The 15,660-nt window shown below is 35.1% G+C and overlaps 1 protein-coding gene across 8 annotated transcripts in view; it reads left to right on the forward strand.

Annotated features, from left to right (window-relative positions):
* Window positions 1-15,660, forward strand: part of EML5 (EMAP like 5) — a 160,993-nt gene that overhangs the window by 64,150 nt on the left and 81,183 nt on the right. For 7 of the 8 annotated variants that reach the window (XR_013827303.1, XR_013827304.1, XM_079914629.1 and 4 more), the window contains exons 8-10: window positions 1,752-1,889; window positions 9,564-9,820; window positions 10,931-11,143. Coding sequence is in view for 6 of the 8 variants with exons in the window: in XM_079914629.1 (XP_079770755.1) it covers window positions 1,752-1,889; window positions 9,564-9,820; window positions 10,931-11,143 (608 nt within the window). In the remaining 2 variants the exon portion in view is untranslated. Of the gene's footprint in view, window positions 1-1,751; window positions 1,890-6,282; window positions 6,311-9,563; window positions 9,821-10,930; window positions 11,144-15,660 lie in introns of those variants that run through there. The other variant, XM_079914632.1, reaches the window with a different exon arrangement.

Here is a 15,660-nt window from a genome sequence, read left to right on the forward strand (position 1 = left end):
AATCAAGACAGTATGGTAGTGGCACAAAAACAGAAATATAGATGAATGGAACAGGATAGAAAGCCCAGAGATAAACCCACGCACATATGGTCACCTTATCTTTGATAAAGGAGGCAAGAATACACAATGGCAAATGACAGCCTCTTCAATAAGTGGTGCTGGGACAACTGGACAACTACATGTAAAAGAATGAAATTAGAACACTCCCTAGCACCATACACAAAAATGAACTCAAAATGGATTAAAGACTTAAATGTAAGGCCAGGCACTATAAAACTCTTAGGGGAAAACATAGGCAGGACACTCTATGACATAAATCACAGCAAGATCCTTTTTGGCCCACTTCCTGGAGAAATGGAAATAAAACCAAACATAAACAAATGGGACCTAATGAAACTTAAAAGCTTTTGCACAGCAAAGGAAACCATAAACAAGACGAAAACACCACCCTCAGAATGGGATAAAATATTTGCAAACGAAGCAACTTACAAAGCAGTAATCTCCAAAATATACAAGCAGTTCATGTAGCTAAATCTCAAAAAAACAAAAAGCCCAATCGAAAAATGGGCAGAAGACCTAAATAGACATTTCTCCAAAGCAGATATACAGATTGCCAACAAACACATGAAAGGATGCTCCACATCAGTAATCATTAGAGAAATGCAAATCAAAACTACAATGAGGTATCACCTCACCCCGGTCAGAATGGCCATCATCAAAAAATCTACAAACAGTAAATGCATGAGAGGGTGTGGAGAAAAGGGAACCCTCTTGCACTGTTGGTGGGAATGTAAATTGATACAGCCACTATGGAGAACAGTATGGAGGTTCCTCAAAAACCTAAAAATAGAACTACCATATGACCCAGTAATCCCACTACTGGGCATATACCCTGAGAAAACCATAATTCAAAACCATAATTCAATGTTCATTGCAGCTCTATTTACAATAGCCAGGACATGGAAGCAACCTAAGTGTCCATCGACAGATGAATGGATAAAGGAGATGTGGCATATATATACAATGGAATATTACTCAGCCATAGAAAGAAACGAAATTGAGTTATTTGTAGTGAGGTAGATGGACCTAGAGTCTGTTATACAGAGTGAAGTAAGTCAGAAAGAGAAAAACAAATACCATATGCTAACACATATATATGGAATCTAAAAAAAGAAAATGGTTCTGAAGAACCTAGGGGCAGGACAGGAATAAAGATGCAGACGTAGAAAATGGACTTGAGGACATGGGGAGAGGGAAGGGTAAGCTGGGATGAAGTGAGAGAGTGGCATTGACATATATACACTACCAAATGTAAAATAGGTAGTGGGAAGCAGCTGCATAGCACAGGGAAATCAGCTCAGTGCATTGTGACCACCTAGAAGGGTGGGATAGGGAGGGTGGCAGGGAAATGCAAGAGGGAGGGAATATGGGGATATATGTATACATGTAGCTGATATGCTTTGTTATACAGCAGAAACTAACACAACAATGTAAAGCAATTATGCTCCAATAAAGATGTTAAAGTAAATAAATAAATAAAAGATTCTATTAACCCTTGTCATTTTAAGCATTAAGAGTACTTCTGTTTCGTAGATAAGAATTCCCAGCCACAAGCATACAGTTAAAAATCTAGGTTTATCTTGCCTTCTTAAAATGAAATTATTATTTTAACCAACAGTTTTTTCATAGAGTCTATCATTTTTTAAGCATATGTTAGTTAACTGTTCTTTTATTTTAATTAAATGTTACAGGATATGGAGCCTAGTTGATCATGCACTAATAGCAAGGTGTAATATGGAAGAACCAATTCGTTGTGCAGCTGTAAATGTAGATGGGATCCATCTTGCCCTTGGAATGAAGGATGGCTCATTCACTGTACTTAGAGTAAGGTATGTAATAGGGTAGAAGTAGAAAGAGAGAGTAAATTCTGTTAAGTGAGATAGAGTGCATAGTACTTATTTTTACCCATTTCCTTTAACCCCCTCCCTTCTTATTAACATACATTTTCTCAAATATTAGTTTCATTAAGTATAAAAAATATGTTTTTAAAAATGGCTTTGTCAGAAAATTAAGTTAACTCAAAACCCTTGGTTTGGGGGATTAAGAATGCTTAGTAGATTAATGACTAAAATTTTGAGTTAAATTTGGGTCTTGATTTCCATTTCTTGGTAGTATTGATTTTCAGTAATGATCTTCTGACATAGAAGAGGGAGAATGAGACCTTGAAACTGTTAAAAATGAGTGAATGGTTTTGTTGTCATTTGCAGATCTATGCTTTGAAAAACATGCCTGCATCTCTCCCTTTGTTTGGGTAATTAGAAAAGTTTAAAGAATTTGTTAAAGCAGTTAGCATCTTTTGTTGGATTGTAGATATGTTGGATTATTGCATTCAGTTGAATTCTATACAGCCACTTAAAAATTTGCTGTAGATCCACACGTGTTCACGATAAGTATCTATGAAATTTTCCACATCCAGTTTAATGAATCATAGGGCCATCCACCCAGTTGCCCAATCCAGAAACCATTGATTCATTTCTCTCCTTTGTCTCTCATGTCTAGTTAATCACTAAATTCTGGAGAACCTAATTCCTGAATAGCTCTCAAATTAATCTACTTCCTTCCACTCTCACCACTGTACTCTTTTATAAACTTTTGCCATGTCTTACCTGGATTGGTGGAATAGCATCTCAGCTGGTCTCCTTACCTCCTATTTTGCTTCCTCAAGTCCTTTTTAACACTCTACAGTTATAGTGATGCCTTTTAAAACACATTTGTTTGCATCCCTCGTCTTTCTAAAGTATGATAAAAGCATCGCACTGTCCTTAGGATGAAGTTCATAATTCTTAACATAGCATATCCTGCCCATCTCTCTAGCCTATTTCTTTCTACTGCAGTCTCTTTCTTTTAGCATGTATAAAACATCTTTCATTTTTTCAGATACATCATGTTCTCTTGTACTTCTGAGCTGCTATAGATATGACTCTTCTTTCTGGGACAGGTTTCTATAATGAGATATGCTGAGATTTTTCTCTTAATCTAATTTTTTATTGTGATAAAACATACATAATATAAAATTTACCATTTTAAACATTTTTAAGTGTAAAACTCAGTGTCATTAAGTACATTTGGGTTGTTTTACAACCAAGAATTTAAGATGCATGTAAAACACCTGGGAATTTCTGTCAGATAGTTGGTATGCATTAAAAATAGTGATTGTTATTTTTTCGTTTGTACATTTACTTGTCCTTTCAATTATTGTATGCAAGAAACTGGGTGAATAAATTATCTCTAATAAGTCAGTATTTTAGCAACTCAAAAATATTCTTTTTTGGGGGTAAGTGAGGCATGCGTCGCACAGCTTGCGCGATCTCAGTTCCCTGACCAGGGATTGAACTCTGGGCCATGGCAGTGAAAGCCTGGAATCCTAACCAATAGGCCACCAGGGAACTCCCTCAAAAATATTCCTAATCCTTCTTAATTTACCTGGTCACTGTTTCTTCTTGGTTCGCTGTGTATATTCTCTGTATCATAGAGCAGAATTTATAAGTATAGCAGTAGTAAAGTGCCCTCACAGGAGTGGTTATGTTATGATTAGAGGAACATAGCATAGATTAGAAACTAACACACTGATTCTTAAATTGGGGTACAAGGTGATGTGCCAGGGCAAAATCATATAACTTCTTAGAACGTCTCTTTTTCTTGTGATAAAAATGTTAAATAATTTTATATTAAAACAAACACTAATATCATGGAGTCAAATGAAAAATTGCAAATATTTTTCAAATTAGAAGATACATATGAATACATATAAAACTTTGGTGGTGGGCTGCATGGTATTATCAACATCAAACTCTTCAGAGGCGCTAATTCATTCTCATAAGTAATTAGGGAGACTTCAGTGGAAGAGCTTGGTGAGCATGGTTAATAAATTATGCTGAAGATGGAGTAAGGTTTCCTGCAGTGTATGGGGTAGACTTTAGTTGTAAAAATATTAACGTTGCCATTTTAGATTCTACCAGTCTTTAGCCAGTTGTCTTTTCTGACAGTGTCACTGCTGAGTTATATCAACTTTAAAAGGATTAGGACAGTTTTTCCCCTAACTAATCACACATTCATTTAATTTTTTTCAACATATTTATATTTTGTCTGCCTCATTTCATGGGAGTAATAAGTTCTGAAAGTTGTTTCCTGGCTTTCAAAAAGTAACTCTTTTATGTCCATTATTTTTTCACATCGAAGGTGTTTTTGTCTCTCTGCCCCAACCAAGAGCACTATTAAAACATGCTCAAATATGTCTTATCTTAAAATTCCTACCTCGAGCCTGAGGCCCTCTTTGGTTATATCACATCTCTACTCTCTTCTCTTTCACAGTAAAAATCTCAAAAACCTGCCTATTTTACTATCTCCCTTTCCTTCCAATTAACTTATCAACTTTCTACCCCCATTCCAATATAGCTTTTGCCTTCATCTTTAAATTGGAAAACCCTCACTAATAGTGCCCTGTAACTAAAACCAGGAGATATTTTTCAGTTCTCATCTAAATTGATTCTCAGCAGTAAATTTGACCCCTTGAACAACTTGCTCCTTCTCAAAACATGCTCTTCCCTGGCTTTAGATGTTAATTCTCTTTGTCTTTGCAGCCTCTGGCTCCATTTTCTTTATATGCTAATTATCTTCTGTCTACCCAGTAAAATTGAAGTCCCTCAAAGCTCAGAGTCTAGGCTTTCTGCTCTTTTTTACTCTGTATTTTCTCACTAGGTAATCGCATCCTGCCTGTAGCTTCAGTTACTACCCATAGCATGATGATCCCAGATGCATAGTTCTAGCCCTGTTATCACCTCTAAACTCCAGTCATGCATATTCAGTTGCTTATTTAACATCACTTGGGTATCTCAAAGACATCTGCAATTCAGCATGTCCAAAGCTGAACCCAGCATCCCCCCTCCCAAACTGATCTTCTGTCTCTGGGCCCTATTCTGTCCATGTTCTTGTATAAGCCAAAAACCTAGGCATTATCATAGATACCTCTCTCTCTCTAACCACGATTTCTTTTTTTTTTACATCTTTATTGGAGTATAATTGCTTTACAATGTTGTGTTAGTTTCTGCTGTATAACAAAGTGAATCAGCTATATGTATACATATATCACCATACCCCTCCTTCTTGAGCCTCCCTCCCACCCTCCCTATCCCACCCTTCTAGGTGGTCACAAAGCACTGAGCTGATCTCCCTGCGCTATGCATCTGCTTCCCACTAGCTCTTTGTTTTACAGTTGGTAGTGTATATATGTCAATGCTTCTGACTCACTTCATTCCAGCTTCCCCTTCCCCCCTCCCCTGTGTCCTCAAGTCCATTCTCTACGTCTGTGTCTTTATTCCTGTCCAACCCCTAGGTTCATCAGAACCTTTTTTTTTTTTTAACATTCATATATATGTGTTAGCATATTTTTTCTCTTTCTGACTTACTTCACTCTGTATGATAGACTCTAGGTCCATCCACTTCACTACACGTAACTCAATTTCGTTTCTTTTTGTGGCTGAGTAATATTCCATTGTATATATGTGCTACATCTTCTTTATCCATTTATCTGTCGATGGACACTTAGGTTGCTTCCATGTCCTTGCTACTGTAAATAGTGCAGTAGTGAACACTGTGGTACATGTCTCTTGAATTATGGTTTTCTCAGGGTATATGCCCAGTAGTGGGATTGCTGGGTCATATGGTAGTTCTATTTTTAGTTTTTTGAGGAACCTCCATACTGTTCTCCATAGTGGCTGTATCAGTTTACATTCCTACCAGCAGTGCAGGAGGGTTCCCTTTTCTCTACATCCTCTCCAGCGTTTATTGTTTGTAGATTTTTTGGTGATGGCCATTCTGACCGGGGTGAGGTGATACCTCATTGTAGTTTTGATTTGCATTTCTCTAATGATCAGTGATGTTGAGCATTCTTTCATGTGTTTGTTGGCAATCTGTATATCTTCTTTGGAGAAATGTCTATTTAGGTCTTCTGCCCATTTTTGGATTAGGTTGTTTTTTGATATTGAGCTGCATGAGCTGCTTGTATATTTTGAGCATTAATCCTTTGTCTGTTGCTTCGTTTGCAAATATTTTCTTCCATTCTGAGGGTTGTCTTTTTGTCTTGTTTATGGTTTCCTTAGCTGTGCAAAAGATGTTAAGTTTCATTAGGTCCCATTTGTTTATTTTTGTTTTTATTTCCATTTCTCTAGGAGGTAACCACCATTTATAATCCATCACTACATCCTGTTGATTTTACTTACCTGATGAATTGTCTAGGAGCATTTTAGTTAAGGTTTGTGAATAAGATTAGAATGATAATATCTTTAACATGTACTAAATATAATAGTATGGATTGTATAATACTGTATATTTCAGATCATTTCACTTCTTTCTGAAGTCTGAGCAACCACCATCTGTAGTAGTCTTCTAATTGGTCTTAATCCTGCTGTTACACTCCTTCAATTTGTCTTTTACTCTCGAACCAGATTAGTGATCTGATTGATTCATCCCACCCTAGCTTATATTTACAAGTTAAGGCCAAAAATCTTTAGATGTATGAGGACTTTTATAATTTTCCCTTAGTCTTCCTTGCGAGACTCTGGCTCACATCAAGCCCCCTTTGCTTGTTTCAGTACCACTGTACTGGGCTTCTCAAGCTGAGCTTGAATGCTTTCTCTTGCCATCAGCAATTTCACATAGTTTTAGCTCTGCTGGAATGTAGGCTTTTTCCTCCCAGTTCCTGTCTTCTGCTGAGCTAAGTCCCATTAATTCCTCAGAATGAAGTTTAAACTCCACTTCTTTTGGTCTGTTTCCTCTAACACCTTCACCTAGGAACGGTTCTTCTGTTATATGCTCTATCAGTATATATGCTCTATTAATATTGTGTACTTTTACTTTTGTGATGTGTTACAGACTGCTAATGAATGAGTATTCCCAGGCTTTGACCTCCCTCTGCTTCTTAAAGAAATCACAGAATTTGCATACCAGTTTCCCAGAAGACTTAATTCAGAATTTTTAGAAATCAATACATTTTCATCTAATAATAGTCTTCTTACCTGTAAATTTGTCAAAGAAACTTTGTCAGAGAAGATAGTTATAATTCATAGTGTTGATGTAATAACGTAATACATACTATAAAACCAGTCAATCAGAATCTCTTTCCCTCACTGTTGGTTTCTTCTCTGTGTGCGTGGACAGGGCCACAGTGGTAGAAAGCAAGAGACAACCTCAGATATCCACACTTATTTCTCTTGTTAACTGGGAGCAGTTAAGTCCCTAGAACAAAAAAGCTGTAAAAAAATTACCAAAATAATTCTGAAGAATTTTCCAGGAGCATTTTAACTAATGTTCATGATTGATACTGGAATGATTATATTTTAATAAAGAAGGTATAAAAAAGAAAAGCTTTCAAATAGTGTCTTAGATGTTTTCTTAAAAATCTTGCTCCATATAGATATAGATGAATGGCTGGATGTACTAATGGATGGCTGAGTGGATGGATGGATGAATGGTATGAAGAAAGGGAGGTAAGATGCATGGATTTAAATTAAAACTGAAAGGAAGAAGTCACTGGGAAAGGTAGAAGTAGCTACATTATTCTGTGCTTAGGAAGAGGACCTTGCAAGTTGCAGGGTCTAAGGCAAAAGTGACGTTGACCAGGAAAGCTCTTTTAAAAAGTACTTTTTTTTCCTCATTTATTTTGTTTTGTTTTGTTCTGATTCCCTTTTGTAGTTAAGGGGATGATTTTCGTCTCTTTCTTTATATGATTAACACCAGGGTGAAGCCCAAGTTCCTTGGCAATGTATCAGATCTGTTACACACTGTCCTCAATTTATCTCTTTAACCCCATCAAGTCACTGCTTTTCCCACTTATCTTGTATCCACCTTGTTCAAATGTGCCATGTATTTGCATTGCTCATGCTGTGTCTTCTTTCTGGAAAACCTTCAATCTTTTATACTTAGCCAGCCCCTCAGGTCTTATGCTCAAATAGGTATCACTCTTCCTTGGTCCCTTCCTGCCTTTAGTCTTTTAGTTATTGATTGATTGATTGCCACGCTGGGTCTTTGTAGCTGTGCGTGGGCTTTCACTAGTTGTGGCGAGCCAGGCTACTCTTTGTTGTGGTGTGTGGGCTTCTCATTGCGGTGGCTAGTTGCAGCACGTGGGCTCAGTAGTTGTGGCACGTGGGCCCTAGAGCACGCAGGCTTCAGTAGTTGTGACACGTGGGCTCGGTAGTTGTGATGCACGGGCTCTAAAGCACATGGGCTTCAGTAGTTGTGGTGCATGGGCTCAGTAGTTGTGGCTCGAAGGCTCTAGATCGTGGGCTCAGTAGTTGTGGTGCATGGGCTTAGTTGCTCCTTGGCATGTGAGATCTTCCCAGACCAGGGATCGAACCCGTGTCCCCTGCATTGGCAGGCAGATTCTTAACCACTGTTCCACCAGGGAAGTCCCCTGCCTTTAGTCTTAACCATTTTTCAGTGTTTCTTATAGAACTTCACACATAACCTTTTGAGCACTCACTACATTTTCTCAATTATAAAGTATAATTACTTTATCTCTGTCTCTCACAGAAGATGAGTTCATCTTTGTGTGTCATGTGCCTAAAACAGTTAAATACTTAATGTTACTGAAAGAAATATGAGTTTTATTGCTTTAAATTGTCCATTTAGAAACTGTAAAAATTGGGAAATAACCATTTAAGCTTTTATTCTTGAATTATCTGTTGATAACGTTTCAGATGGGTAATGCAAAATTTATTTGGAAAAAGTCCCTGGCACTAGTTAGAAATAGAATTCTCACTTCCTCCTGCCCCTTCTCCCTTGCTGCCTCTCTCTTCTCCACCTCTCCACCAACTCCACATGTTTGGAAACTCAGTAGTGTTTAACTAAGTGTTTACCCATTTTTATGGCTATTACCAGTACCTGTTATTTTTCTGGAAAGTCAGTTATAAGGCATCATTAAAAATATTTAACTTTGCTGGCTGACATGGTCGCTAATTGGGAAGAATTTGTATTCTATTAAAAAAGGTCAAAGAGGTTGAAATAAAAGTAACTAGTGGTATCTATGTAAAGATATATATTCAAATGTATTACTAAAATAATACAAATCAATTTCTCCTTTCTTTATTTCCTGCATGCAATTTTGTGCATTTGCTTCATTACAAAAATTTAATTTGAAAATCATGGCTTTTATAATTAAGCATTTTTCATAAACTCAGTACTTATAAGGAACTTTGTCATAAAAATCCATGACTTTATTTCCTTTATTGTATGACTCCAGAAATTTAGTATGAATCTCTGAACTACTTAAAATTAAGTAATTTAGGAACTGAAATTTAGCATTTTTCTCTACTTCCAGCATATATTGTCCTCATATATTTCTGTTAGGCAAAATTATTCCTGAGTTAATACTACTTGTCTCATTTACATTTGTTTTATGGTTTATAAATACTTGATACAGCCTCACAGTCATTTTAGACACATTTGAAAACTGAACTAATTCTGTAGTGACTTCTTTGTTTATGATCTCATTTTTTTTCTCTTTACAGAGATATGACGGAAGTTGTACATATTAAAGATCGGAAGGAGGCAATTCATGAGTTAAAATATTCACCAGATGGAACTTACCTTGCTGTTGGATGCAATGACAGCTCAGTTGATATTTATGGAGTTTCTCAGCGTTATAAAAAATTTGGGGAATGTGTTGGATCACTTAGTTTCATCACTCACTTGGACTGGTCCTCAGACAGTAGATATTTACAAACAAATGATGGGAATGGTAAAAGACTTTTTTATAGGATGCCAGGTAAAAATTTCCTATAAATTATTTATAATTTGTAGATTTTTAGTTCCTTTAAAATATCTTAGAATTTCATTAGAGGCAGAGTGTAAGTTACATTTGATTATAGGAAATCAAAGAAGATACAAGCTAATATTTCAGGCATTGTGATCTTTTCTCTGTGGCTGCCTTATCATTTGAAATCCTTTTGGTTCTTAATTAAAACTTAATTGCTTGGAGGAGCTAAGACCTATTTTATGTTGAAGTCCATGCCATATGAGTAGTATATGGTAAAGTCCTAGTGTATATTAGAAAGTCAAAATGCCATTTTTAATGGGTACAACTAATTAACTAAATACAGCTGATACAGATGTCTGACTATAAGTTGGGTTTTTGTTGTTATCTCAGACTTTGCAAATATTAATAATACTATAGCTAACAAACTAATTTTGAAAAACAGAATTTTTATCAAAGATTTAAAAAGAGAAGAATAAAAACAACCATCAAAATATTATCTCTCAGCCCTTTATTTAGTATGATGCTTAGTGAATTAGTCACTATATTAAAATAACTTATTTAACAAGAGTAGCTGCATATTTAAATTAATGCATCGCTCCAAAAGTTTTCATTAACAATCTGTATGTAATGAAGATTGACTGAATCCTGAAGTCCTATTACCTAACATAAATGTATTACTTGTCACTCATCCTTCCTTTGTGATCCTTTCAGTTATCTTTCTCAACCGTGTATCTTCTTAGGTTTCTTTTTCAATACCTGATTTGCCACTTTTGTATAGCTTTTACTTTTCCTTCTAACTTACCCCATTGTGGCTGATCTGTAGCATGATTTTAATAGGGTTCAGTTTTACTGTCCACATGCATGAACCTGCTAAGCTACATCATCATCAAATCTGTATGTCTCTGAATCAGCATAATTTTGGTAATGGCTTTTTAACAACTCCTTGCACTTAATTTCCTCCTTTCCTTACTATATTCACTTACCTATTCATGTATTATCCTTTAACAGGATGGAGAAGATATTTAAATTTTGGAGTTTACCATGTTATCAGTACAGTTTATGCTTGAGTAAAAATCAAAAGAAATAACTTCTTAAATTAATACTGTGATTTATTTTTAGGAGGAAAAGAAGTGACAAATAAAGAAGAAATAAAAGGTGTTCATTGGGCTTCATGGACATGTGTTTCAGGCCTTGAAGTAAATGGAATTTGGCCCAAGTATTCAGATATCAATGATATAAACTCAGTAGATGGAAACTATACTGGCCAAGTTTTAGTTACAGCTGATGACTATGGAACTGTAAAATTATTTCGATATCCTTGTTTAAGAAAAGGTATCTTTTCTTTCAAAATATTATTAATTAACCTCTGTCTTATAAAAGACTTAAGTTCTGGGCTTTCCTGGTGGCACAGTGGTTGAGAGTCTGCCTGCCGATGCAGGGGACACGGGTTCGTGCCCCGGTTTGGGAAGATCCCACATGCCGCGGAGCGGCTGGGCCCATGAGCCATGGCCCCTGAGCCTGCGCGTCCGGAGCCTGTGCTCCGCAACGGGAGAGGCCACAGCAGTGAGAGGTGCTGTTGGTTTGGTGAAGGATTTCATGAAAATGAACAGAATTATTTATAGTATTTTGATAATTCAGAAATTATTCTCATATGTTACATTTATTTTTGGATATGAAGTTTTTATTAGAAAATTATTTTTGAATTCATATATTATAAATGGGCTAATACTTTACCTCTTTCTTTTTAGAGAATCATTTTTCTCCCCACTTCCAGAATTGCTTCATATAGTTGGGATATACAGTGATAGTTATACTTTTCTTATGGCTTATTATCTTTAATCATTTAACTTGTTGAACATATATCTTTTAGGAGACATTTTTCTTATGTCATTTTCTCAAGAATTCTGATGAAGTAGTCAGCTGTGCGAGTACAGGTCACAGTTTGGAATCTATTGGTTTGTTTGTTGGTTTTTATCTGAGAGTGTGTTTTTGCTTAAAATCCTTAACATGTATTGTTTTGACATTTGTTTTTCATAACTGGGGGTGGGAGAAAAATAAGGGGTCTTATCACTGGTTATTTTCTATATATAATATGTATCACCTCTCTTTCTTGGACCTCTTTTAAAGTGATGATATTAATCATTCTGTTAATAGACCTGAGAATAATTAAATGAAATGCTCTATTAGTCATTTATTTGTTCCATGCCTTGTTCCAGAAAGTATTTGAGTCAGCTTATAACAAGTCCATAAGTACTAAAATAATTATATGAGTAAATAATTCATACCAGGGGAAGTATAAATAGAAATACTATATTAAAATCAGATAAAGAAAATGTTTGACATTTTCTTCTTCAGTAGTCAAACATCAAAATTGAATCTGAGCTTCCTGGAAACCAAAAATAAAATAAAGCAGGGCACAAAATAATTTTCACTTTAGCTATTTAAAAAAAAAAAAGCATACTTATTACTACTCAGAGAAAGCCAAGTTTCTTCTGAGATTTAATTTTCAAAGAACTCTCTCATAATATAGGGCCTCATATTAGGTGCACTGAGTATATTCATAGAGTATCAACATCTATAGCAGATGCAGTCATGATTTTCACCCGGTTAATAAAAGCTGTTGGACAAATGTTAAAATGCAATTTAGTAAAAAGGTAATTTTGGAAACAGCAGAAATAGTTTTATTCAAATAGTTTAGGTAGTCCCCTTGATGTTAAACTTAAGGGTGCAAGTTTCCCAGAAGTCTAGACTGCTAATTGCTATACCTCTACAGTAAAGTGGTGAGTTCCAGATCCTGCCAGCTATGCCATGTTGTCACTTGCTGCCTGCAACATGTCAGCTTCCTAGGTGCGTGTGAAAGTACCTCCATAAGTAATGCTAAGGGTGTTAATAAAGGCTAACAAATCTCTAGCAATTGAAGTACCGTATTTCTGGATCCCACCACATAGCCAGGACATGAGAGTCACCAGGCACAACAAATTGTATTGTGACTCAAAATGATACTTGCCTAGTTAGAAGGTGTGAGATTTAGTAAGATTAATCATGGTGATATTAATCTTAGACATTGCTTTTACTCACTGTTTCATACACTGACCTCTCTGCAGAAAAAGAGTAATTTTCTGAGTTTTCATAGTCAAATGCATGGGATTTACTCACAAGCTTTATCTTCTGCAACAGGGAAGACAATATTTTTGTTGCTCAATAATTTTGTTTCATTTACAAAATGTGTAGTAGTCTTCTGAATTGCTGTAGGAATATTTTACCAAAGTCTTTAAGAGAAGTTAGTCTTGTTCAGTTACTGCTTCAAGAATATAAATTGTTTTTCTTATTTTCTGTTTCTTTTAGATTTTTGTTAGACATTTATTTTATGGTAAGGGTTTTTATTTCTAGGCACTTGTGAGTCAGCTTGAGACTATTGGTAGGTAATTGGGAGAGAAGAAGACAAAGATTAGTAGAAGTATTTTAAGATTCTGTATTTATTGAATTTACATAGTTGCATAAAGCTAGTAGTATTACTAGAAAAACTCTTTCTTTTAGATTAGTTATGAAGTTGTACATTATTTCATTACAGTAAGTTGTACTATTGATCCAACTTAAGTTTGAGAAAAGATTGTGTCTGATGTATTAATGTATTTTAGATATCCACTTAAGTAATATCCATTACATTCTAAGAAGTGAAGCTTTTACAAAATGTGGAAAGAAGTTAAATAATAGAAGTAGCTTACGTTATAGAATCATTGTAATTGCAGCACAAAATGTGTGAGATTAGCCCAGAATGTTCCTCTTCCACATTTAGCCCCCTCAAATCCCAGGCCAAAGGAGTATTACTCCTCTTATTTTTTTTTTTTTTTTTGTCCATTGTTATCCTCTTTCTTTCTAGATTCTCCTGCTCTTGACCATAATCTCTCAAATAATCAGACTGTTCCCAGGCAGCAGCACAGAGGCTGTGGTGGTGGGTGAGAAGGTGGGGTGGGGGAGGATGGAGAGGTGAGGGCATGGTTGCTTTAATCTGACACCTTCATCACTGTTAATAATTGCCAAGACTCTTTCAGTACTTATTGACAAATGAACATTTCTATTTGGTAAAAATATTTTTTAGATTCCAGAAGAAAATTCATTGGAAAAACAAATATCAAACAATAAAACAGATTTGTGATGGGGAATTATTCAACACCGCTTTTCTAAGATTCTGAGATTTCTAAGATATTGTTGCATGTAGCTCTAGTGTATTTGTTTTTCATTGCTGTAAAATACTTGTGAAAATGTGGTACAGTTCATGTGTTTATTCTCCTGTCAGTGGACATTTGGGTTCTTTAGTCTTTTGCTATGATATACAAGTTTCCAAAGATGTATACTTAGGAGTGAAATTGCTGGGTCATAGAGAATTTATAAGAAAATGCCAAATTGTTTTCCACAATGGTTATACCATTTTACAAACCCTGTTGATCTACATCCTCTTAAGCACTTGACATTGCCACACTTTTTATTTTTGTAAATCTAGTTGGTGTAAATGGTGTCACATTGTCTTAATTTACATTTATCTAATTACTAATAAGATTGACCATCTTTTCCAATATTTTTTGATTCTCGGCATTTCCTCTTCTATCAAACACAAGTTCATATCTTTTGCCTATGTTTTAGAGTTATTTCTTTTATTGTTTTATAGAAATAATTTTATATACTATAGATACAAATGATTTGTAATTTTTATGGATTACAGATGCCTTTTTTTGAGTTTGTTAGTTATTTTTTTTAATGATGTCTTTTGTTGACTAGTTTTTATTTCAGTGTAGTCAAATCAGTTTCTCTTTTTTTTTCTGAACAATGCTGTTTTATGTATTAAGGAATTCTACTTTTTACTAGGGTCAAAAAAGATATTCTCATATATTTTATATCTAGAAGTTTTAAGGTCATCAAAACATTGTTAAATGGGAAAAAAATCTTTTGTCATATTGCTACAATTTATTGAAGAGATTTAACTCATATTAACTTTGTGTTAAAATATACCCTAAAATAAATTAGAAAAGACATGGGATCATTGAAGCATAAATATTTCAGTCTATTGCTTTATCCTCACCAAGAATTATCATTCTGTTCTCATTTAAATTAGGAATGCTTCTATGACCATTCTAGCTTGCTTTGATAAATCTTTTCTCTGAGATGTTAGTCCTAATTGATGACATACTGTTTAGACCTTAAATGTTCTTTTATCATTTCCTATCATATGTCAGTTTTTAATAATGAAGGGACTTTGAGAGCTTATAATCCAATTTATACTAAAATGGAAATGGAGTCTAAGAGAGGTTAACTGATGTGCTCAAGCTCCTGTGCTATTAAGTAGTCAAGACGACACTCAAACCTAGTCTTTTGATTTCAACTCCAATACTCTTTACATCAGACTTTTTGTCCCCTTTAATGAATTGTAAGTGTTGGAGTTCATGCCCTCTCAGTCTCCTTCACTACTCTTCTTCCCTCCTCTACAATCTAGCATTTCAACTCAAGTGTATAGGCAGAGTAAGGGAAAATATGATCTTTCTTTTTTTTTTTCCTTTCTTTCCCTTTCTTCAGATACCTAATGAATGTTTGCTATGTATCAGGCATTAGGGATGTATGATAAACAAGATACAATCCTGCCCTCAAGGAGCTTATAGTTTATTAGAGGAGTTAACAAGTAAATAGACTATTACATTTGAGTGTTATAAATACATGGGGTAATAACAGGGAATTCTGGAAGCATGATAAGAGGATATGATTGGTCTTGGTGAGTCATGGTCACTTCTTAAAAGATGTGATATCTAGGTTTACTTTTAAGATAAACTGTTTATCATAGTTAGATAAGCAGTGCTGGC

The sequence above is a fragment of the Stenella coeruleoalba genome, assembly GCF_951394435.1.
Source record: "Stenella coeruleoalba genome assembly, chromosome: 2".
NCBI lineage: Eukaryota > Metazoa > Chordata > Mammalia > Artiodactyla > Delphinidae > Stenella > Stenella coeruleoalba.